Source organism: Giraffa tippelskirchi, chromosome 2 (genome assembly GCF_054371585.1).
Source record: "Giraffa tippelskirchi isolate mGirTip1 chromosome 2, T2T-mGirTip1v1.2.pri, whole genome shotgun sequence".
Classification (NCBI taxonomy): domain Eukaryota; kingdom Metazoa; phylum Chordata; class Mammalia; order Artiodactyla; family Giraffidae; genus Giraffa; species Giraffa tippelskirchi.
In genome coordinates this window covers 153,710,950-153,737,102 of record NC_137276.1, presented here as the reverse complement: position 1 = coordinate 153,737,102, position 26,153 = coordinate 153,710,950, and the positions used below count along the sequence as shown (strand labels likewise).

Below are 26,153 nucleotides of genomic sequence, written 5' to 3'. Positions count from 1 at the left end.
GAAGTTATGACCCTAAAAAACAAATGACTTTATCATATAAGCAGATATTAGTAGGTTTTGTGTCTAAGCAGAGAAGAAGGAACTCCTGAAAAATAATAAATTAAGGGTGGTTATCTCTGGGCTGTGGGATGACAAGTGACTTTTATTTTCCTCTTTGGGTTTGTCTATTCCCAATTTTGGCAACACACTCCAGTATTCTTGCCTGGAGAATTCCATGGACAGAGGAGCCATGGGGTCACACAGAGTCAGATACGACTGAGCAACTAATACTTGTATGTATTTGTATTATTCCCAATTTTTAAAACAATAATACTGTCTTACATAGGAATCCCCAATCTCCATGTGACAAGGAACAGCTTTTTAATTTCCTTGAAACCTTAAGATCATAGAGGTAACAAGAGGGTAGAATGTGCAACGTAAGGAGTATGTATGAAAGAGAAAGACAGACAGACACAATCTATGGACTGAGAAAGAATGCTATGGTTGACAAATCCTGGAATGCATATCAGGAATTGACAGATTTACAGCTAAACCCCAATATGCCTATGGAGAAGGGGTATAGATGAGGAGGCTGGTATCAGTTTAAAAGAAAGCACTTCAGAGTCAATTTTTTTAAAATGTAGAGTTGATTTATAATGTGTTAATTCCTGCTGTACAGCAAAATGATTCAGTTTTATAAGTGTGTGTGTATATATAAATATATATACACACACAATCTTTTTCATATTCTTTCCCATTATAGTTTATCCTAGGAAATTGAATATAGTTCCCTGTGCTATATAGTAGAACCTTGTTGCTTATCCATTCTCTTGATATATGTCATACTTTACATCTATTAACCCCAAATTTCCAGTTCATCCCTTCCTACAACCCCCTCCTTGGCAACCACAAGTCTGTTCTCTGTGTCTGTGAGTCTGTTTCTGTTTTGTAGATAGGTTCATTTATGCCATATTTTAGATTCCACATAAAGGTGATATCATATGGTATTTGTCTTTCTCTTTCTGACTTACTTCACTTAGCATGATAATCTCTACTTGCATCCATGTTGCTGCAAATGGCGTTTTGTTCTTTTTTTGACTGAGTAATATTGCATTGGCATTATTTCATTTTTTTAATGGGTGAGTAGTATTCCACGGTATACATGTACCACATCTTTACCCATTATTCTGTTGATGGACACTTAGGGTGTTTCCATGTCTTGGCTATTGTGCATAGTACTGCTATGAACACAAGGGTGCATGTATGTTTTTGAATTATAGTTTTGCCCAGGAGTAGAATTGCTGGGTTATACAGTGATTCTATTTTTAGTTTCTTGAGGAATCTCCATACTGTTTTCCACAGTGGCTGTACCAATTATATTCCCACCAACTGTGTAGGAGAGTTCCCTTTTCTCCACCTCCTCTCTAGCATTTGTTATTTGTAGACTTAATTTTTTTTTCATTTTTAATTGGAGGATAATTGCTTTATAATACTGTGTTGGTTTCTGCCATATATCAGCATGAATCAGCCACAAGTATACATATGTCCCCTCCCTCTTGGGTCTCCCTCCCATCTCCCACCTCATCTCACCCATTTACATTGTCACAGAGCACCAGATTTGAACTCCTTGCATCATACAGTAAATTTCAACTGGCCATCTAATTTTACATATGGTAATGTATATGTTTCAATGCTATATTCATTGCAGTGTGGCTTATAACCACTAAAAATAGTAAACAAATTGTCAAATGAGAAGATTGCAGTAGAAGTTACCAATGAATCTGGAAAAGTTTCAGGATACAAAATTAATATACAGAAATATGTTACATTTCTATACACTAACAGTCAACAAACAGAAAAGGAAATTAAGAAAATAATTTGATGCAATTACAGTTGCATCAAAACAAATAAAATATTAGGTATAAATCTGAGGAGGTAAAAGACATGTACTCTGAAAACGTTAAGACATTGATGAAAGAAATTGAAGACAACACACATAGATGGAAAGATATACCATGCTCAAGAATTGGAAGAATTAATAATGTTAAAATGAACATACTCAAGGAAGTCTAGAGATTCAGTGCAATTCCTGTCAAATATCCATGGATTCTTCATAGAATTAGAACAAATGATTCTAAAATTTGTATGGAAACACAGTTCAGTTCAGTTCAGTTCAGTCACTCAGTCGTGTCCAACTCTTTGCGACCCCATGAGCTACAGCACACCAGGCCTCCCTGTCCAACACCAACTCCCAGAGCCTATCCAAACTCATGTCCATTGAGCCAGTGATGCCATCCTACCACCTCATCCTCTGTCGTCCCCTTCTCCTCCTGCCCAGCATCAGGGTCTTTTCAAATGAGTCAGTTCTTCACATCAGGTGGCCAAAGTATTGGAGTTTCAACATCAGTCCTTCCAATGAACACCCAGGACTGATCTCCTTTAGGATGGACTGGTTGGATCTCTTGCAGTCCAAGGCACTCTCGAGAGTCTTCTCCAACACCACAGTTCAAAAGCATCAATTCTTCAGCGCTCAGCCTTTTTCACCGTCCAACTCTCACATCCATACATGACCACTGGAAAAACCATAGCTTTGACTAGACGGAGCTTTGTCAGCAAAGTAATGCCTCTGTTTTTTAATATGCTGTCTACATTGGTCATAACTTTCTGTCCAAAGAGGAAGCGTCTTTTAATTTCATGGCTGCAATCACCATCTGCAGTGATTTTGGAGCCCCCCAAAATAAAGTCTGACACTGTTTCCATTGTTTTCCCATCTATTTCCCATGAAGTGATGGGACCAGATGCCATGATCTTAGTTGTCTGAATGTTGAGCTTTAAGCCAACTTTTTCACTCTCCTCTTTCACTTTTATCAAGAGGCTCTTTAGTTCCTCTTCACTTTCTGCCATAAGGGTGGTGTCATCTGCATATCTGAGGTTATTGATATTTCTCCTGGCAATCTTGATTCCAGCCTGTGCTTCATCCAGCTCAGCGTTTCTCATGATGTACTCTGCATATAAGTTAAATAAGCAGGGTGACAATATACAGCCTTGACGTACTCCTTTCCCAATTTGGAGCCAGTCTGTTGTTCCATGTCCAGTTCTAACTGTTGCTTCCTGACCTGCATACAGGTTTTTCAAGAGGCAGGTCCGGTGGTCTGGTATTCCCATCTCTTTCAGAATTTTCCACAGTATATTGTGATCCACACAGTCAAAGGCTTTGGCATAGTCAATAAAACAGAAATAGATGTTTTTCTGGAACTTGCTTGCTTTTTCGATGATCCAGCAGATGTTGGCAATTTGATCTCTGGTTCCTCTGCCTTTTCTAAAACCAGCTTGAACATCTGGAAGTTCACGATTCACGTATTGCTGAAGCCTGGCTTGTAGAATTTTGAGCATTCCTTTACTAGTGTGTGAGATGAGTGGAATTGTGCGGTAGTTTGAGCATTCTTCGGCATTGCCTTTCTTTGGGATTGGAATAAAAACTGACCTTTTCCAGTCCTGTGGCCACTGCTGAGTTTTCCAAATTTGCTGACATATTGAGTGCAGCACTTTCACAGCATCATCTTTTAGGATTTGAAATAGCTCAACTGGAATTCCATCACCTCCACCAGCTTTGTTTGTAGTGATGGAAACACAAAATATACCCAATATCCAAAACTATCTTGAGAAAGAAGAACAAAGCTGGGGATATCATACTCCCTGATTTCTAACTGTAAGACAAAGCTATAGTAATCAAAGCAGTATAGTACTGGCACAGATATCAATGGAATAGCACAGAGAGCCCAGAAATGAAACCATACTTGTATGGGCAATTAGTCTACAAGAAAGGAGGCAAGAATATACAATGGGGAAAAGATAGCCTCTTCAATAAATGGTGTTGGGAAAATTGGACAGCTACATGGATTAAAGACTTAAATGTAAGATCTATGAAACCATAAAAGTTCTGGAAGAAAACATTGGTAGTACATTCTTTCACATCAATCTTAGCAATATCTTTTTGAATATGTCTCCTCAGGCAAGAGCAACAAAAGCAAAAATAAGCAAATGGGACTATATCAGACTAAAAAGCTTTTACACAGTAAAGGAAACAATAAAATGAAATGGCAGCCTACTGAATGGGAGATCATATTTGTAAACACTATTCTGATAAGGGGTTAATATCCAAAATATACAAAGAACTCAAAACAACATAAAAAAGAAAACCTGATTAAAAAATGGGCAGAGGATAAATAGATAGCTGAATAGATACTTATCCAAAGAAGACATATAAATGGCCAACAGGCACATGAAAAGATGCTCAACATCACTAATCATCACGGGTAGGCCAGGAGTAGAGAAAAGGGAGCCTTCGTGTACTGTCGATGGGAATGCAAATTGGTGCAGCCATTATGGAAAACAGTATGGAGATACCTCAAAAAACTAAAAGTAGAACTATATATAGAATTACTATATGACCCAACAACTCCACTCCTGGATATTTATCTTAAGAAAACAAAAACACTCTTTAGAGACCTAAATGTAAGACCAGAGACTATAAAATTCCTAGAGGAATGCAATCCCATGCAGAACACTCTTTGACATTAACTGCAGCAAATTTTTTTTTTGGACCCTAAAGTAAAGGAAATAAAAGCAAAAATAAACAGGTGGGACCTAATTAAACTTAAAAGCTTTCACAGAGCAAAGCCAAACCATTGACAAAACAAAAAGACAACCTACTGAATGGGAGAAAATATTTGCAAATGATATGCCTGTTAAAGGATTAACATCCACCATATACAAATAGTCCATACAACTTGACATATATATACATACACACACACACACATACATATGCAACACAATGGAATACTACTCAGCCATAAAAAGAACAAAAGTCTGCCATTTGCAGCAACATGGATGGACATGGAGGATGTTATGCTAAAGTGAAATAAGTCAGATAGGGTAAGACAAATACTATATGATATCCTATATATTTTAGATTCTAAAAAATACAAAAAACAAATGAATATAACTAAAAAGAAGCAGACTCACAGATATAGTGAACAAACCAGGGGCTACCAGTGGAGAGAGAGGGAAGGGCAATATAGGGATGCAAGAATAGGAGGTACAAACTTCTGGGTATAAGATAGGCTCAAGGATGTAATGTACAATATGGCAAATATGACCAGTATTCTGTAATAACTGTAAATGGAAAGCATCCTTTAAGAATTGTATTAAAAATTAAAAAACAAACCCCTCAAATACCCCACTCTTTAGAAAATATACATGTACCCTTACGTTAATTGCAACACTGTTTACAATATCCAAGATATGGAAGTAATCTAAGTGTCCATGAGTAGATGACCAGATAAAAAAAGATGTGGTGTATATATATATATATATAAATATATATATATAAAAACATACACACACACACACACACAACAGAATATTACTCAGCCATAAAAAAGAATGAAATCTTGCCATTTGTGACAACATGGATAGACTAGAGGGCCCTATGCCAAGTGAAATAAGTCAGACGGAGAAAGACAAATACTATATGATTTCACTTAAATGTGTAATCTAAAAAGCAAAACCAATGAACAAACACAGCAAAATAGAAACAGAGTCATGGATACAGAGAACAAACAGGTGGTTGTCAGAGGGAAGGAAGAAGGGGGAGGGGAGAAATAGGTGAGGGAGATTAAGAGGTACAAACTTTTAGTGCAAAATAAATGAGTCATAGGTGTGAAATGTATAGTGTGGGGAATACAGTCAATAATTATGTAACATCTTTGTGTGGTGACAGACAGTAGCTAGACTTATCATGGTGATCATTTTGAAACATATAGTACATGTGTGTTCAGTTATGTCTGACTGTTTGAGACCTCATGGACTATAGCCAGCTGTACATGGAATTTTCCAGGCAAGAATATTGAAGTGGGTTGCCATTTGTCAAATCACTATGATGTGTACCAGGAACTAATATAGTGCTGTAGGTCAATTATACTTCAAAAAGAAACAAACAGAGAAAAAAGAGATCAGTTTTGTGGTTACCAGAGGTGGAGAGTGGGAGAGGGGGAATTGGATAAAGACAGTCAAAAGGTTCCAACTTCCAGTTATAAGATCAAGGGTATGTAATGTACAACTTGATAAATATAACTAACAATTCTTATGTTATATTTGAATGTTGTTAAAAGAGTAAACCCTGAGTTCTCATCCAAAGGGAAAAAAACAGAGGATTACTTAATTACAAGTACTAAATTGTACATGTTCACACAATTTAATATTATGCAGCCATTAAAAATGGTGCTGAAAAGTATATTTCATGGTATGGGAAGGGTTCACAATATGAAATTAAGAGATGTTACAGAACAGTATTACTTTTTTAAAGCACACATACACACAGATATATAGGCTAACATAATAGATGTGCCAAAACACTAACATTGGTTATTTTCAGATTGGGGAATCATAGATTAGTTTAACTTTTTTGGGGGAACTTACTTGCATGTTCAAAATTTTCTATATATACCTTTTGTTCTCAGGAAAAACTGCTTCAAGAATATAAATAAAGTTATAAAGAACACTAGTGCCATGTGGTCTCTTTACTTCAGAAAGAGTAAGGCTTGGATTGGAATATATGAACATACATGTTATACACTGATGGGAGTTAAAATTTTACTTTTTAAAAAGCTGTGGGATCTAGAAATAATAATGTTTCTCAAGGGTGGTTAGATATTTTGTTCTTTTCTCAAAACATGAGTTTTCTGAGCCTGACTATAAAATTTAAAATATTCCTTTTCGCTACTAACTAAGGCAGTCCTGCAATCTTTGGAGGCAATATCATGCCACTTCTGTCTGGTTTTGAATTAGTCCAGTGACCATCAAACTTTTTGACTGTAAAAAACGGTTAATAAAAAATTTGGAATATGTGCCTACTATTGGATTTATTTACAAATTATGTATCTGTACAACTTTATTAAAATACTAAATATACATGTGAAAACATGCATGAGAACAGAAATTTAAAATGATGAGTTAAAAGGAATAGGAGCTCTAACATTTTCTTCCTCACAATGTCATGGATTGTCTTATATATACTCTACTCCAGAAATCACTGGATAACCACAAAAGATGGGCTTCGACCAAAAAAGACCAACTGTATGTCACTCTGTTCCATTCAGAAGGTCTACAGGAGACTGATCTACTGTATTCTTCTGGCTCTAGGTCTTTAGTTTATCAAAGGTTACCCAGTTAATGGTGGTGGTATGTTTACACAGGAAATATCTTGCTTACCTTGCTGCTGCAATTTGTAATCAGTGGAATATGCCTTCCCAATGATATTCCATACAGGCCTTAAGCATCCAAATAGTCCTTCAAGAAACCCACCACTGCCACTGCCCGATCTGCTGAACTGAATCTTGATGTCTTCAGTTCCACCTGTGCCCTCTCCATCCACAGTGCCGCTGTTCCCACGAGGCATGGCCATCTCCGATTCATCTTGTTCCCTTAGCTGAAGAACGCTGTTCTCAAACTGGTCCCTGGAATCCTCACTTATGCTTGTCAACACTGTTGTGGTGATAGGGCTGTTCGTGCCCTCAGCTAGCTCAGTCTGCACCATGCCCTTTTCCTGCTGGTCCTTAAGAAGCTTGGGGGAAGCATGGCTCCCCAGAGGTGCGAGGTCATCTTGTAGTCCATTGAAGGTTTTGTTTTCACTCAAAGGTAAGTGTGGAGAAGAGGAGCAGCTCAGGTGCTCCTGAGGGTTGGCCATCGTGCCATGAGTGTGCCCGAGGTCCTGAGATGACACTCAGAGGATCATTACAGAAGAGTTCCGATGTAAGAGGGGGCTTCAGAACCTGCGGAAAACAGGAGGAGGACGTGAGATCACCCTGTCTTTAGTCAGTCACACTACCATACTTCTGATTATAACAATAAAAATGCTGAAGCAAAAGGGATTGGTTAAACCGTGGTGTTGATCCACATAATGGAATACTGTGCAGCAGTTAAAAATCACGTTGTAGGAGAGTACTTACTAACATGAGAAAATGTTCATGACATATTAATATAAAAAATAGGTTAGAATAATATATACAACATAAGCCATTTAAATTTTTTATTATTTAAAAAGATACACAAACACATGTATAAGAAAAAAAGACTGGAAGGATACATCCAAAGAATTAATAGCTATTAATTCTAGGTGGTTAGATTTGGGAGGGATTTATGTTGTGTTTTTCAAGATATTCTAAGCATTCTGTATCAATATACTTCTACAGGGTGAATGTCTGTGTTCCCCTCACACTCCACTTACATGGTGAAACTCATCTGTGATGTTACTTGGCTGGGGGGCCTTTGGGAGGTGATTAGGTCATGACAGAGGAGCCTCCATGAATGGGGTTACTGCCTTATGAAAAAGACCCTAGAGAATTCCCTTGCTTCTGCTGCCACGTGAGAACATAGTGAGAAGACGGCTGTCTATGAAGCAGGCCCTCACCAGACTACTGAATGTGTGAGTGCCTCAGTCTTGGATGTCTTAGCCTCCAAAACACTGTCAGCAGTACATGTTTGTTGTCTGAGCCATCTACTCTCCAGAATAAAAAACCAGTAATCTGATAAGTGGTATTTGCTAATTTCCCTTGTATAAATACTCCCAAGTCAGGTTTCAGGCTCGAAACAATAGCCTAACAACCTGCCTGCAGTTATTAAATATTTGACAACTGGCTCTTACAAACTGGTATACAAGCCAGCAACAGCAACATTATCTTTGTGATAGTGTCATTTTCATTTTAGAGAAGTAAGAAACTTCTAAGGCTACATACTGAGTAAGTGGTAGAGCAAGAATTACAATCTAACTAAGAATTCAGATTCTCAAATTTCCTTGAATTCTTTACAACAGGCACCTGTTATGATAACCCTTCATTTTGTTAGAGTACTTTACAGGTTAAAAAATGCTATCTCCTGTGACCTTGACCTAAACACCTGATTGCCTGTGTGAGGAAGCCAGAGCATGGAATCGTTATTCCTGTCTTTCCCAGAAGAACACTGAGGCCTTGAGAGAGGTATATGCTAAAGGTCACAGAGCCAGAACCTAATCCCAAACTCTCTACTGTACCATGTGGTCTCTGTAAGACATAGTTTCTTTCTTTCAAAGCTTATACACTACTTAAGTTTGAAAGTTCAAAGTGTTAGTTGCTCAGTCATGTCTGACTCTTTGTGACCCCACGGACTGTAGCCCGCCAGGCTCTTCTGTCCATGGAATTCTCTAGGCAAGGATATGAAGTGGGTTGTCATTCCCTTCTCCGGGGATTCCCAACTCAAGGATTGAGTCTGGGTCTCCTACATTGCAGACAAATATTTTACCATCTGAGCCACCAGGGAAGCCCCAACACAGTTAACTTAAATCCTATCCAGTCATGCATGCGTGCTAAGTTGCTTCAGTCGTATATGACTCTTTGTGACCCTATGGACTGTAGTCTCCAAGGCTCCTCTGTCCATGGGAGTCTCCAGGCAAGAACACTGGAGTGGGTTGCCATGCCCTCCTCCAGGGGATCTTCTGACCCAGGGATCAAACCCACGCCTCTTAAGCCCCCTGCATTGGCAGGCAGGTTCTTTACCGCTAGCACCGCCTGGTGGCTCAGATGGTAAAGAATCTGCTTGCAATGCAGGAGACCTGGGTTTGATCCCTGTGTCGGGAAGATCCCCTGGAGAAGGGAATGGCTACCCACTTCGGTATTCTTGCCTGGAGAATTCCACGGATAGAGGAGCCTGGTGGGCTGTATATAGCTCATGGAATCACAAAGAGTTGGACACAGCTAAGTGACAAATGCTACTTAAGGAGTTAATAATTATACCGAGGGAATTACCTCCTGCCCACTCTCATCCCCATGACACTCATGCCACATTCTGGTCTACAGGGAATAAGAATGGGGACATGAGAAGGTAAGGAAGATGTATTTGACATTGACAGAGGAAAGGAAGTTCAGAAAGAATAAAAGTGTGAGCAAAGGCAGAGAAAAATCGACCAGGGCATGTGTGGGAGAGCTCGTCAGCCAGAAATAATGCAAAAGCCAGCTGATGTTGGACAGCGGTGTGCAATAAAAGTAACTCCGTCACATACGGGCTCTGAAAGCTCATGAAACAATACAGAAGAAGAATTCTTCCCTTTAAAGAAATCAGAGAGACAAATTTAACAGGACAAAGTTAGGTTAAGTGAGACAAATTCCAGGGCATGGAGAAATTCAAGGGCTGGGAAGCTACTTGGGAATATAAGGTTGGGGAAAAGAAAGAAAGAAAAAGAAAAGCTGGAGCCCTTCATTATAGAAATAGCTGTTTGCTGAATTGATCCCCAGCCCCATCCTCCTCATTTCCTTCCTTTTGTGCTCATCTCTAGGCTCCGACATTACTGATCCCTTCATTTTGCTTTCTTGCTGATCTTCTGCCATGACCTTCAGCTGTCTCTTGCCTTTGGCCTCTCTGACCTTGCTCTGCTTGATATCTTTCAGGGTTGCTGACTTCATGCTATCTGATCTGGCCACTGTCTGAGCAGTTGCTTCCAATCTGTCTTTGCCATTGGGATTCGTGGTTATCCTTTACAGCACAGGGCATACATTATGCTGTTGGCTCATATCAGTTGATAATGCAAATACCCAAATGTATATGTGAATTTCAGCCAAACACCTATTTGTGCAAAGTGTTCTTTGACCTCAACTGCAGGATTTTATATTAACTCCTGGTAAATTTCCATTTTGTCCACTTTTATTCTGAGTTTCTTCTCCTTGATGACATCACACTGAAATTAGCTCATATACAAAAAGTTAGAAAGACATGAGTTTGTTTTGAATTGTAACCTCTTCTCATTTCTTCTCCTTTTTTTGTTTTTTTGGCCACACCTTGCACCCTGTGGGATCTCAATTCCTCAACCAGGAATGAACCTGAGCCACAGCATTGGAAGTGCCAAATCCCAACCACTAGACCACCAGAGAACTCCCATCTCTTCTGATTTCTCAGAGGTTAGTAGTGCACGTGAGGTGGACCTGCTTACATAGGCACTGGGAATGAGTCTAAAGAAGAGAACTTCAGCATGGTCATCACATTCAGTTTGATATTTAGGAGGTCAAGAATAACAGGACCTTCAAGGAACATAGTCCAATCTACCTGTCTCACATATGAAATAAAATCCCAGAGAGACTATTGACTTGCTCAATACAATTAATTAGTGGCAGAGCTGGAATGAGTCCTCTTTCCTTATCCGATGGTCTTCCCCTAGTCTGGTTATTTATTCAGACAAATAGAAACAAATAGTCATGATAGCATGATTGCTGATGACAAAACAGATGATAATTCAATGTTATTCTAGATGCATTAAAGCTACATCTGAAAAAGCACAAACATCCATTTAGAGGGGTGACCCTGCATGTGTCAACAGAGCAGTGAAGGGCACCCAGCTATTGCTGATCCAGCTGCTCTGGGAGCAGGCAGAGGCGATGGAAACCTCAAGATGTGTATAAAGATGTGCAGTCAGAGAGGCTTTCCTCTGCTCACCAAGAATATCAAGTCCAATCGCAACCAACAAAGGCAGAGAAATGGAGGAGCACAGAACAAAAGGAAAGAAATCATCACCATGACTATATTCAAATACGATCAGAGCTGACTCTATATATAAGAGTGTAGGAGGATAAAAATTTCTAAATTTTACCTGTATTTGTACGTACACCCACACACTGCCACTGCACAGTGAAGGAGCTAGTAAGTGGAACCTAAGGGAGCAGAAGTAGCTCCACCATCTCTGCCTCCCTCTTTGTCCTCTCAGTTCCTTTCTCTCTGTCCAGACTGGGCTCGTGTACTTTCTTGGGAACTGACTGGATCTTTTAGTTCATGAGAAGTCGAAGCTAGAATTTATTAGAAGGGGATACACATGAAGCGAGGCAAGAATTTTAAACACTGAGAGTCAAATGGAAAAAGATAAGGAAGAGCAGAGGTGCAAGGGGGCAAGGTCAGCCTGTGCCCTTATCAGTACAAAGATCTACCGGCAAGGACGTAGGGGGAGGTGGTGCTGCCTCTGCCCTTACAACAAGGGCTCCTGAATCTGCAGGATTACAAGGCAGCACCTCCCTCTCTGCCCTTCAGGCACACTTCCTTGCCTTGTGAGCTTCTCAGCCTCAAAAGGAGGAAGTGGTTTGTGCAAAAATTAGTAGGCAAGGGTTGGCGACAGGGGCAGCTGTGCATTTGCCAGGGCACTGCCTGTTTCTGGAAATTACCTTGACTTCATGCCAAGATGAATTTGGCACAGAGAAAAAGAGGGAAGGAAGAGGTCAGGTGGCCAAATAGTCCTTGAATTCTTGTGTTTTTATTATATGATACAATTTTCTCCATGTTGCTAAAGAGGATAATTTTATAATAGATCAGATTTTGAGTTTTATAGCATAAATATGAGCAAATCAAAGATTTTGGAAAATTTTGCCCCACAAATGAATAAAATTTAATTGAATTCAATGAACTGACTAAAATCGAATAAAATTTGAAAGTAGGCATGATTGCTAAGATTTTTTGATTGAGCTCTTCCCAAGCTGTCTTCTCTTCAGTTAGCATTGTTTTGCCTTAAAATGAACACAATACTGCTATCCCAACTTTCTGGTTACTTTTCAAAAATTCACATAGCAGTATTTAGAGCATAAGTGAAGTTTATGCTATTAAGGCAATCGTTGCCATTTAAAAACTGGCATTAAGTTACTTGCTCATAGTAATAACTAAAAAAAAATCTTTCTGGGACAGATGTTTATCATGGAGATCTTGATTTGGACTTAAAAAAAATTAGATTGCTTTTTCTAATGGAACTGCAAAATTTTAAGTATATGATTATCTAAAAATCAGATCAGAAGAGTGACCTACAATTGTGTCTTCACCCCTAACTTGCTCTCTTAACTGGGAGCCGTCTACTGAAATCTCTATTTGAAAGGACAATAATAACCTCACATTGACCAAATCAACTGATCTACCTTGTCCCATCTTCTTTATAACATTTTATCCAATAATCATGCATTCAAAAATATTGATTCAGTGTGTGGGTGAAGTCGCTCAGTCCTGTCTGACTCTTTGCGACCCCATGGACTGTAGCCTACCAGGTTCCTCCATCCATGGGATTTTCCAGGCAACAATACTGGAGTGGGTTGCCATTTCCTTCTCCAGGAGATCTTCCCGACCCAGGGATTCAACCCAGGTCTCCCGCATTGTAGGCAGACGCTTTAACATCTGAGCCACCAGTGTGTACCATACACCTATATTTTTGGTTAAGATTATGAATGTTTAATAATATTAAACAATGCTGAAGCCAGCAAAAAATAAAAATTACAAAAAGGCAACCTCCATGTTGACAGATTACTTAATGAATATGGCCTTCCCTGATAGCTCAGTTGGTAAAGAATCTGCCTGCAATGCAGGAGACCCTGGTTCGATTCCTGGGTTGAAAGATCCTCTGGAGAAGGGATAGGCTACCCACTCTAGTATTCTTGGGCTTCCCTTGTGGCTCAGCTGGTAAAGAATCCACCCACAATGTGGGAGACATGGGTTCAATTCCCTGGGTTAGGAAGATCCCCTGGAGAAGGGAAAGGCTACCCACTCCAGTATTCTGGCCTAGAGAATTCCATGGACTGCATAGTCCATGGGGTCGCACAGAGTCGGACACTACTAAAGCGACTTAGCAGCAGCAGCAGCAGCATTATGAAGCGTTAAGAGGGAAAGCACTGAAGGAAGATAGACCTGGATTCAAATATTAATCATTAACTTGACCTCACTCTCTCTTTAAGCCTCGAATTTCATTTTAAGTGGCGATAACAACAGAATTCATCTCATAGAATGTATTAGATGGTTATATGAGATAATGCATATATAACACATTTATCCAGCACACAGTGAATCCTCAAGACTTCTTAGTGATTCAAACCTTTACCTAGAAAAACTAGAAAGAAAAGATATATGTCAATACGCTCAATACATATGTGAGATCAAGGCACGTGAAAAGAAGGACAAAAGGAAGACAAGAAAGCTTTCTTAAGTGAAAAAATGACAAAAGGGGGATAAGGAAGGGATAGCTCAATTTATATAGAAATTGAGGCACATTCATTTGAAATTATAAATGAAAGCACAAAGAACCCAAAAATAGATACTGGGTTAAAAGGGCAAAAGTAAGCTGGGAAACAGAAGAGGAAAATCCCAAACATATGCAATTTTTTTTTTCATATTTAGTTTCCTTTGTCTTTGATTTAATTACAGCAGATATTTTTTACACTCCAGGTTTTAATTAGGTTGAAGGAAAATGAGAAGGTTTTACATAGCTATAATAATTGGGAGAATATTAATACTATGTAGTTCTAATACTTGGGAAAAAAAGTACATAACTTTCATTATTTTAACACTGCTATATTAAATTTGGAGATAATTTTATTGATTCAAGAAAATATCTCTAGGGAAAGACTGCTTATGTTTTAAACAGAACAGCAATTACAACATAGGAGAACAGTGACAGAAATGTGTTCCCAAGGGAGATTATAGAATATTCTTCTCTAGCAATTGACATGCTTCTGTGTCATATTGTGTACACATGAAGACATTCTTACTTTTAGGGAATGCCTAATTCTACGCTTGTTTCCCCATCTTCCTGGAAATGTTACTGTCTTCAGGCAGCTTGCCTTTACTTTCTTCATGAAGGCCCCATCCCTAGGGCAAAATCTAAAAAAGCTTTTTATGGCTCTAGGCCTAGAGAATTTTGTACAATAGCAGCTTCCCACAAATGTAGAAAAATCATAAAAAATAATCCTTAAGTGATAAACAATATTGTAGTAAAATGTATGCTCTAGATTCAATCTGCCTGGTTTGAACACTGACTCTGTCCATGGGGAGGTTCCTTACCTTTATGTGTCTCAGTTTCTGCAGTCAAAAACCTGGATAATAAGAGTAGTGACCTCACAGGGTGGTAATGAGGGCTAAATGAAATAATACTTGCTTTATGTTAAATTAATAAACATTATTCTAAAATAAGAGAATATATTCATTATTAATAATAATGTTGTTTTCAGTCACTAAGTTGTGTCTGACTCTTTGCAACCCCATCAACTGCAGCACACTAGGGTTCCCCATCCTTCACTATCTCCGGGAGTTTGCTCAAACTCATATCCATTGAGTCAGTGATGCCATCCAACCATCTCATCCTCTGTCGTCCTCTTCTCCTTTTGCCTTCAATCTTTCCCAGTGTCAGGGTCTTTTCAAATGAGTCTTTGCATCAGGTGGCCAAAGTATTGGAGCTTCAGCTTTAGCATCAGTCCTTCCAATGAATTGGAGAAGGCGATGGCAACCCACTCCAGTACTCTTGCCTGGAAAATCCCATGGACGGAGGAGCCTGGTAGGCTGCAGTCCATGGGGTCGCTAAGAGTTGGACACGACCGACCGACTTCCCTTTCACTTTTCCCTTTCATGCATTGGAGAAGGAAATGGCAACCTACTCTAGTGTTCTTGCCTGGAGAATCCCAGGGATGGCAGAGCCTAGTAGGCTGCCGTCTATGGGGTCGCAGAGAGTCAGACATGACTGAAGCAACTTAGCAGCAGCAGCAGCTTCCAATGAATATTCAGGGTTGATTTCCTTTAGGATTGACTGGTTTGATCTCCTTGCTGTCCAAGGGACTCTCAAGAGTCTTCTCTAGCACTACAGTTGGAAAGCATCAATTCTTTGGCATTCAGCCTTCTTTATGGTCCAACTCTCACATCACTACATGACTACTGGAAAAACCATAGCTTTGACTATATGGACCACATGGTTAACGATCAAATGGGCACATATCTTTTACAAAGGTTTGTCCTTGGTCATCCCAGGGATAATCATAGAAAATGAGAAACTTAAAGTTATCCCAAAGGATGGGTATTTTTTTATGAAAAGAATCATTCATTTCCAAGGATATAAATAGAGCAGCTTAGCCCAGAAACAAGCAATGGCCCAGCCTGTATGATTTGACATCACTATTTATAGACTCCGGGTCCAAAGACCACTTTGACCCACTCTCAAAATTCTCCATGCTTTGTCTAGTTTGCAAAAAGAAAATCTTTTGGATGTAATTTTAACAATTATAGATATTGAAAGATTAATAATCACCTTAACTAGGAGAAAGTACAAGTAGCACAAGTTATTAATTTGATGCTGAGAATAAAAACATATTTAATAGGGATTTCTCTGGTGGTCCCTATGCTTATACTACACAACATGAAAATGAAATCATTCATTGCCAGCTTAGTATAATAGAGTTATTAAAGAGCTTCAGTAAGACTTCCAATGATGTATATGAAATTACCAGTAAGGCTGGAGATTCTACAAATGGTTTCTGGGCAAGTCCTGCTTGTAACTGTCAGGCAAGAAGTTGTCAAAGGTCCTTTTGCCATCTTTGCATTGCTTTTTTAGGTCTTGCTTAGGGATGGTAGAATTATAGATTGTTAGAATTGGAGGGAGCAGTCAGTGGATGATGACTTCTATTTTCAAAGAGAAATAATTCATCCTAATTAGTTTGTAAATTTGGTTGGGGTAGAATCCAAGTGTTATTTATCTCTGTACCTTGTCCTTCTTCATTTGCTTCCTATCTAGTCTTACACCTCATATAGGACCTGATATAAGATGATGCAGTTTACTTTTTGGAGGAGAGAACTTCACATGCACACATACACACAAACACACAGACTGAGTAACTTGATAAACAATGCGTTAATGAGAGTGTGGTGACCCAAGGACGAAAGAGCAGATAAAACCAAGGAGGGTCTTGGAATGCAGGAACAGAAAAACCAGACCCTTATCGTCCTTTCCTCTCCCATGTTGTAACCATTAAGGGATTTCAGGTCCTCCTGAGCAGTATAACCTGTCTCTCCTCCTATCCCACACAGGGAGAAGGTATTTGCCTTACTCTTCCCCCATCCAGCACACATGCCTCATCCAATCAGCAAATGACCTGCAAGACCCCTATCCCACTCCTTGTACCCTGAGTATAAAAGTGGACTAAGGACCCCTGTTCAACATCGGTTCTCCCTTGAGCTGGCCCACTGTTCTAACAGTGTCTTCCACTCTAACAAACTTTATTTCTTTCTCATTCTGTCTCATGTCTGGAAATTCTTTTCAAACTCGCGCCCGGACCATGACACTGAGATTACTGTCAAACACTGCTCAAAACACTTTTCTTATATTAACTTCTCTAATCCTCACATCAACCCTTGTGAAAGGTACTATTATCACTCGTATAGCTGACAAAGCAATTGGGACACAGATGGCTTAAAAAACTCACCAACAGCTACTAAGTAGTAAAGACAGTAGTTGAACACAGTTCTATTTCAACTCCAGAGCCTGGGCCTAAGTCTGAGCTGAGTCCAAACCCATGCTTGTTTAGTCACAACACTCTAATGTCAATATTATAATGGGTTTCTATTTAATTAAGAAAGGCCTAAAAAAATATGGATTAGACTCACATCTTACCTCGAGGTTAAGTTCTACATTTATGATAAAAGGTAAAAATTTCTAGCAACAAGTAACGACAAGCGGAAAATTCTAAAATATGTCCACTCTCTATAGAATTTCCTCCATTCTGTTTTAAGATTAAACTTCTATACTTGCACCATCCAAACAGTAGCTTCTAGGCATATGAGGCTATTTAATGTACAATTAATTAAAATTAAATGAAATAAAAAATTCCTCTCCTCAGGTACATTAATCCATTTCAAGTGGTTGGTAGCCACATGTGACTAATTACAACCATATTGGATAGTACAAAATAGAACATTTCCATCACCACAGAATGTTCAGTTGGTCAGCAGTTCTCCATATGATTCATTCATATTAACAGATTTGTTTGTTGTGAGAATTAATAAAGATTACAGTTTCCTTTTGTACATGGGAATTTGCTAAATGCAGAGAATTCCATTATCTCCTTTAAAATAACATATGTGCTACTAAATTTTGGTAATGCCTGTGAAGGAAATGATTTAAGTACAGCTCATTCTAATCATTCAGAGAAGGCAGTGGCAACCCACTCCAGTACTCTGCCTGGAAAATCCCATGGATGGAGGAGCCTGGTGGGCTGCAGTCCATGGGGTCCCACAGAGTTGGACATGACTGAAGCGACTTAGCAGCATTCTAATCATGGTTCATCAGGATCAAATTAAAGAGATTATTTAAAAACAATTTTTCAAAGGACCATAATCATTTGTCTAAAATCTTCAGAAGAGCCAAATGATTCATTTTCAAATACTTAAATAGTTTCAATAGTCACTTGTGAAGAATTTTAAAATTGAAATTGCAATTATTGCTATTATTCTCATAATTACCATTCCTTAAAGTTCCTAATCACAAGACTACTGTAGGTGAAGGCAGAAAACTAGGGGAGGGCTAATGGAGGGAAGGCTGAACAGGATCAGAAGTTTCTACTGAATCACCAACAACTCTCATCACTTCTCAGAGAAGATTGTACAGATAACCAGGATAAAGATTCCAGAGGGAGCAAGGAACTCCAGACTCTGGATCCAATGTTCAATTTTAATAGTGAAGTAATTAAAACTGTACTAGTGAAAGATCCTATTCCTTTAGACATCTGAAAGTGAAAGTCACTCAGTTGTGCCCAACTCTTTGTGACCCCATGGACTATACAGTCCATGGAATTCTCCAGGCCAGAATACTGGAGTGGGTAGCCTTTCCCTTCTCTAGGGGATCTTCCCAACCCAGGGATCGAACCCAGGTCTCCCACATTGCAGGTGGAGTCTTTACCAGCTGAGCCACAAGGGAAGCCCAAGAATACTGGAGTGGGTAGCCTATCCCTTCTCCAGGGGATCTTCCCGACCCAGGAATTGAACCAGGGTCTCCTGCATTGTAGACAGATTCTTTACCAACTGAGCTATGAAATTTAATTTCACCTTAGTATTGTTTTTGCTCACAGAAACAGTCCTGAGCTTTATTTTATTTTTTTAAGCCTAACAGGGATTTATTAGAATTCTTTGAAGAGTTTCAGGTGAAATTTTTTAAGTACTGAAATTTTGAGAGCGCTTACAACATTGCAAAGAAGATATCCACAAGATTAGAAGTGGAATTAAATTCAGATTTCACATTGACAAAGAAGAACATTATTCATAAGTTTTATATAAAGTACCTAATAAGAAAGATAATTTTAAGGTTTTTTGGTAGTCGAAGATAGTGATAAAATATATAGACAGACATATTGAATTATACACAAATTGTGAAGCCACTTAAAGTTTCCTGTGTGATCAATATGTTACAGAGATGTCAGAGGAAACATGAAAATGACATTGCATCAATTTACATTTTAATTAAACTCAGAGTGATACAAAAGCAATTTGTATGAAAAGCTAAATCTTCTTAGAAAAAGTTGTACCACAGAGTCATCAGCTTTTAGATATACTAAACAATTTTTCGGAAGTGTATCTCAGTGTTGTTGCAGCCCACCATATTCTTAATAGTCCTAGCAAGAATTTAATTTTTCTAATGACTTTCAAAATTAAAATTATTTGTGATATTGCATTTACCAAGAGTGACTGACATTGATTTCAGTTATATCAATTGAAAATAAAATTTCTAAAAGCAAATTTCTGATGACCTAGTAAATGAACTGGTAAAAAAGTGTCGAGTTTTAATTCTTTAAAGTAATGATTCAATCAAGATGATACTCTAGAAAATATGCAATAGGACATTTTGAGCTTTACCAGGAATATAAATTTGAAATTGGCAAAGATCAATCATTTTTCACCTGTCTCACGTCACTGTTTTGGAATGTGAATTTAACGTTGTGCTAGAGAGTAATCCAAATCCATCATTTAATTATTCACTGGTGTAGTTTCCATTTCTACCCCCACTATATAGCTAAAATTTGCAAACTACTAAAGGATCCTTGGTAAGTCCCATCTGTCCAAGATGGGGATGACAAGGAAGACTATCAATAAATATTAAATATTTATTCTAAGTGTTAAAATAATAAATGTATAAGACAGTTCTAATGGAAAGAAAAATAAATGCAGAATGATAAACTACTTGTGATAGTAAACAGTCAGTATGTAGTAACTCAATACAAAGATTAATATTACAGGATGGAATTTAAAGACATATTTAGTTGCTTCCCTTCAGAAATGATAATTTAGTAACCCATTACAAGTGTGCATTTTCAATCATGTGTTCCTGAAAGTTGTATATGAGTCCATTTATATGAAACCCATTTATAGAAAAGACATAACCATAAAGAAAACAGAAAAATGGTTAACAGGGAAGGGATGGGGGAGAGGGGACATAGTTGAGCTTTTCTTCCCCTTAATTCCAATACTGAGATCTGCAAAAAGCATTCCTAAAGGCAAAGCTCCAAGCTGTCCTAAATAATGGCAGAATCACCAGAACACATCAATAACCTTCCAACAGGCTCCTTGGCGACTATCAGTGTTCTAAGGACACTGATACTTTTCCTGACACTTTTGCTAGAAGGCCTTGGACAAAGACAAAGTCCAGCTAGTTGTGTAAGATGTGGCAAGGTTTGTCAAAATGCAACCACACAGCTTTAGAGTTACAACTTTCCATTTATGCACATATTAGGATCAATTTTATATTCAGAATCCTTTAACAACCTTTAAGATAGAGGTACCTCTGGGTGTTCCCAGATGAAAGTTAATAAGCATCAGTCCAGAGAATTAAATAAGTTAAGAGTTTAACACAGTCAAGGTTACGTGTCTTAAGAGTCTAAAAGCCATTCCTAGAGTTTTCCAAAGCCCCAGAATCAGTGCTGATTGAAGGCAGAGGTAAAGATCTAGGGTCGAGCGGCAGAAAATGGCTAAGGAAGGAGACGTTAGTTATACCCTAAGGGTTCACAAACACATAATCAACTCATGTATCCTTTCTCTCACTTGCTGAGGCAAATCAAGGTGCCCTTCCCATTAAATCTTTAGGGTTTCTATTGCCCTTTTTTGATTTTCTTTCCTTTCTAGGCATACGACCAATATTAATTTTTAAACATTATTTTATTGGATAAAAATTTTGTGGGAATACACCCCACATCTCCTCAGGGAAGATCCCACCCCACTCTATAGTTTGACTTTCATTTGAAGAATTTTTCCACAGAGTCCAAAAAAACAAGCAGTTTCTTTAGCAAGAATGGATTTTGCAATGGGGCATCAATTTGACCTCACTAGACTGAAATAAATTGAGCACCAAAACTTAAAATATGAAAATAAATACCTATGAGGAATCAGTCCTTTTGCCTAGTGAACAAAACAGCCTTCTTCTCATAATCACTGAAATGACAGTAGGGTGAGGATGGTCCACCAATTACATCAGTACCTTGGAAATTAATCCATTTACAACGCCTTGGACAATCCAGGTTTTCGGATTAATGATGCATTCTGTTAGCCTACACGTTTCATCCCATGGTACAAAACTAAAGGCATGATTGGCTGTGGTCACAGGAAAACTCAAAGAAGAGTCTGATTATTTTTTAACCCCAGTAGATTCAGGTTCTGATTCTGATTTATTCTCTTTTTCTCTCTCTCCTTACTTAGAACCTAGGCAAAATCAAGAGAAAAGACTCAAATTTCACAATTGCTAGGATTTGGTCTGAGAGTCAAAGGGTAAAATTAAAATGTATTTGGGGAGAGGAAGGATAAATTAGGAGTACAGGATTAACAGATACATACCAATATATATAAAATAGATAAATAATAAGGATTTACTATATAGCACAGGGAACTATACTCAATACCTTATAATAGTCTATAACGGAAAAGTTTCTGAAAAAAAAAAACAAAACTGAATCACTTTGATGTATACCTGAAACTAACACAATGTTGTAAATCAACTGTACAGCAATACAAAATAAATTAAAAAAGAATATATCCTGAAAAATCACCCTACGTCAGTTCAAACAGATTGTCTTTATTCTTTTGTACATGTTTCAATTAAAATATATATGATCACTGCTTTATTTGGGCTTTAAAAAATGGATTTAGCATACTCCTAAATAGGCCTGCCATTTTACTGGCTTTATTTAAAGTCTTTTCTGGACATGGCAGTGTAATTTAATTAAGGGAAGGCGCTACAAAAAGAAAAGTTGTAAACTAAATTGCAGGCTAGGGATGGCTAAATTGAGAGTCAAGTGGTACCCTAGCCTTCCTGTTTTTCTGACTTCAAAATGTTTTAGGTAATTTTTCCTGACTACTTGGGGCCCTCTAGTCTCTCTTAACTTTCCACTATTGGACTCTCACTACTTTTCTACCTAGGGTAGCTATATTATACAGTTGTAAGGGGCTAAATTTCCAATGACAGCCCTGTTTTTATTATTTCTTTCTTCTCACAAATGATTCTTAAAGTAGAAACTATTTCTAACAAGATCAATGGATTATTTCACTTTAGGGAATTACAACCAAGTGCTTTAAACATATGAGATGATATTGTAAAGGAACTAGAGTTATCCTTCCAATTAACTCACTGCTATGGTCTAAATATGTTCCCCCTATAATTCATATGCTGAAATCCTAACCCCCAAACGTGATGCTATTAGTAAGTGGAGCCTCTGGGAGGTGCTCAGGTCATGAAGTTGGAGTCCTCATGAATGAGATCAGTGCCCTTAAAATAGAGGCTCCAGAGAGCTCCCTAGCCCATTCCACCATGTGAGAATAAAATGAGAAGTCTGCCACCCAGAAGAGGGCCCTCATCCAACCATGCTGGCACCTGATCTCAGATTCCCAGAATCTCAAATTGTGAGAAATAAATTTCTGTTATTAAAAGGCACCCAGTCCGTAGTATTTTGTTATAGCAGCTGGTGAAAATTAAGACACTCACTCCAGAAACATACACTGAGCATGTGCCAGACACTGTGTTACCATGCCATGGATGATGGAATAGAGACAATTTAGCAAGTCCTGCCTTCAAAGGATACACAACCTAGTGTGTCAGATAGGTAAGTAAACAAGTAACTAGAAAGTGAGGCAGAATTCAGAAAGGGTTTAAGAGCAGTATGAGACGTGACACAGCAGTGGGTGCAATAGCGAACTCTGATTGAGAATATCAGAGGGAAGCGTCACAGAGGAAGAGACACTCATCCAACAAAGTGCAATCTTGAAAGAAGAGCAAGAGTCATACCAGCGGGAAAAGGGTGGGGGATAGGGGAGGTAGAAGTGCTACTTGGAAGAAGGCATACAGCCTTATCAAAGAGAATTTCATAAAGAAAATAATGGAAGGTAAGAATATAAATGACATTTTCCAGGAATAGTAAGCAGTTTGGAGTAATTGGAGCAAAAGTTACATGGAGGGCAGTAATCAGCATAGTTATAACAATGTTGTTGTTCAGTCGCTAAGTTGTATCTGATTCTTCACCACCCTATGGACTGTAACATGCCAGGCTCCTCTGTCCTCCACTATCTCCTGGAGTTGGCTCAAATTCATGCCTACTGAGTTGGTGACGCTATCTAACCATCTCATCCTCTGTCGTCCCCTTCTCCTCCTGCCCTCAATCTTTCCCAGCATCAGGGTCTTTTCCAATGAGTCAGCTCTTCACATTAGGTGGCCGAAGTATTGGAGCTTTAGCAACAGTCCTTCCAATGAAAACTCAGGGTTGATTTCCTTTAGGATTGACAGGTTTGATCTTCTTGTAGTCCAAGGGACTCTCAAGAGTCTTCTCCAGCAACACAGTTCTAAAGCATCAATTCTTTGGCACTCAGCCTTCTTTATGGCCCAACTCTCACATGGGTACACGACTACTGGAAAAACCATAGCTTTGATTATAAACAACTTTGTCAGCAAAGTCATGTCTTTGCTTTTATTTTAATATAGCTATAATTATGCTGCTGCTGCTGCTGCTGCTAAGTCGCTTCAGTAGTGTCCGACTCTGTGCAACCCCATAGACAGCAGCCCACCAGGCTCCCCCGTCCCTGGGATTCTCCAGGCAAGAACACTGGAGTGGGTTGCCATTTCCTTCTCCAATGCATAAAAGTGAAAAGTGAAAGTGAAGTCGCTCAGTCGTGTCCGACTCTTAGCGACCCCATGGACTGCAGCCTACCAGGCTCCTCTGTCCATGGGATTTTCCAGGCAAGAGTACTGGAGTGGGTTGCCATTGCCTTCTCCAGCTATAACTATAGGGTGGTGTCAAACCATGAAAGGTTTTGAATTCTGGGTTAACAAGTCTCTTTTCTCTCCTCAGAATAACTTGGCTTCTTAAAAAATTACTCATTACTTGTCAGTGATAAGAAAACTTCCTATGCAAAAACCATGAGAATTAAAATGAGAAAAATATATAGCTTTTGAAATCACGCTATCACATTAAACAATGTGTATATATCTTATTAGCAAAAGAACATTCTTTGGGGGCATAAAATTGAGGCAGAGTTTTCCTTAAGTCATTCACTGGCACAAACACATTTTTTCAGAGCCACTTCTAGAAATCTGACAGTAAATAGGAAGAAATAAACATGCTGGCCTTTGAGCAAAAGGGGGCATACCACAGGAAATCATGCTGAAATGTACTGAGAACATCATCTAAGGGCTTATGATAATTTCATACATTGCTATTTATAATAAAACCGGCTACAAAATTTTCAGAGCTAGTGCAAAATGGAAACATAAGACCTTCTGTTCAAGAGCTAGTAAGAATTTCAAGATAGAGACAGTAGAGCATAAAACCAAACGCAGGGACCCAGGCAAGTGCCCCATGAAGCTGGCCTGACTGCCAATTCTAACTTTTAATGATAATCCAATATGATAATCCAATTAGTTTCCACAGCCTGATATGTGTATAACAGCTCTCATATTCAAGTGTGAACGTTAAGCACCAATTTACCCCCCAGAATTTATCCCATCCCCACCAATCTGCTTTCCTCTCCACTTTGCCCTCCGCCTTCCCTAGCAATGGTGACTACGAGACAGCTCTTCTCATAGATGTGCTAACTTCTTCACCTGGTTTTATAATGCTGTTCTGCTCACTGAATACTCAGGCTTTCTCTTCATAATCTTTTATGCTGAAAATTTACCTTCTTCATAAAGTCTTCTACCATAAAAGAGGTGAGGTAGTAACTTCTCAACCACATCTAGCACTGAATTGATGTATTGTTTTAGGCTACTATTTATGCAAAGTATTAAGCGTAGCTGCCACTGCTGCTGCTAATACTGATGATGTGGTTGAGTGCGTACGTATGGTGCTGGGCACTTTAAGTCCTGAAAATTAATCAGTGGATGATCCTGTTGCTATCTGATTTCCTTGTTTGTTTTTTTTTTAATTTACTCCTATTCCTCAGCGTATTAACACCTCCCCCAAAGAAAAAACAAAAGGAAGAAGGGGCAAAAATTACCCAGGTCAGACAATTTTGCTATTTGTCAATAGGGCTGGAAAGAAAACACTGTTAATGACTTAAAAAAAAAAGATTTAAAACAATCACTTAATTACAGCTCCCATATTATCTGTGCATTTTGCTTATTCTCCCTGACATTCAATGGATAAATTGACCGTTAGGTTTATCTATAATCAATAAATCAGTTATCTTAGGCAATAAAATCAGAGAACAAAGCATTTTTTTTAAATTGCATTCATACAATACACATAGACTTAGCTGTCAATAGGAAAAACTGAAACAGATCATTTACTGTAGCTGTGAATTCTGCTCAACAGGTTGACATGTATATTATGCTGAGCCTTGTGCTTCATGCATGTTTTCATAGAGCTTCAGACAAGACCCTCCTGTGGCTCTGAACCTGAATTTGGTTCAGTATTGTCTGAGTGGGGTTAATTTGTTTAGACTTCACCAGTTTTAGAACTGCAGCAGACCTCAAGTCAGATACTCTCAACTGATTTGAAATAAACTCTTTGGATTATATTATTCCTATTTGCTTTAGCTAAATTGGAATTACTTCAGTCTACTAACAATTTCCAAAGCTCTGTATATGGAACTGAAGTTTGGGACACGGTTTATCTTTTTCTCACTTTTTGCTTTTTTATCTTTGATTTGAGGAGACCATATACCTCCATCCAGTATATATGAGAAGGAAGAAGGTCTTTGTTTTTACATGCAGAACATCTATTTAGTACCTCAGGACATTCTGCCTCCTGAGCCACAGCTTAACAGCATTAGCAAAAGCAGTTCAGCCAGAGGGGAACTGAACAGCAGCTGAGTCAGTCTAATAATTTACACTGGGGAAAGCCCTT

At 38.6% G+C, this 26,153-nt stretch overlaps 1 protein-coding gene across 7 annotated transcripts in view; it reads right to left on the bottom strand.

Moving 5' to 3' along the window:
• MAP3K13 (mitogen-activated protein kinase kinase kinase 13) overlaps positions 1-26,153 on the bottom strand; it is a 156,612-nt gene that overhangs the window by 45,405 nt on the left and 85,054 nt on the right. For all 7 annotated transcript variants that reach the window (XR_014077221.1, XR_014077219.1, XR_014077220.1 and 4 more), the window contains one exon: positions 7,255-7,814. Coding sequence is in view for 4 of the 7 variants with exons in the window: in XM_081571364.1 (XP_081427490.1) it covers positions 7,255-7,729 (475 nt within the window). In the remaining 3 variants the exon portion in view is untranslated. The remainder of the gene's footprint in view (positions 1-7,254; positions 7,815-26,153) is intronic.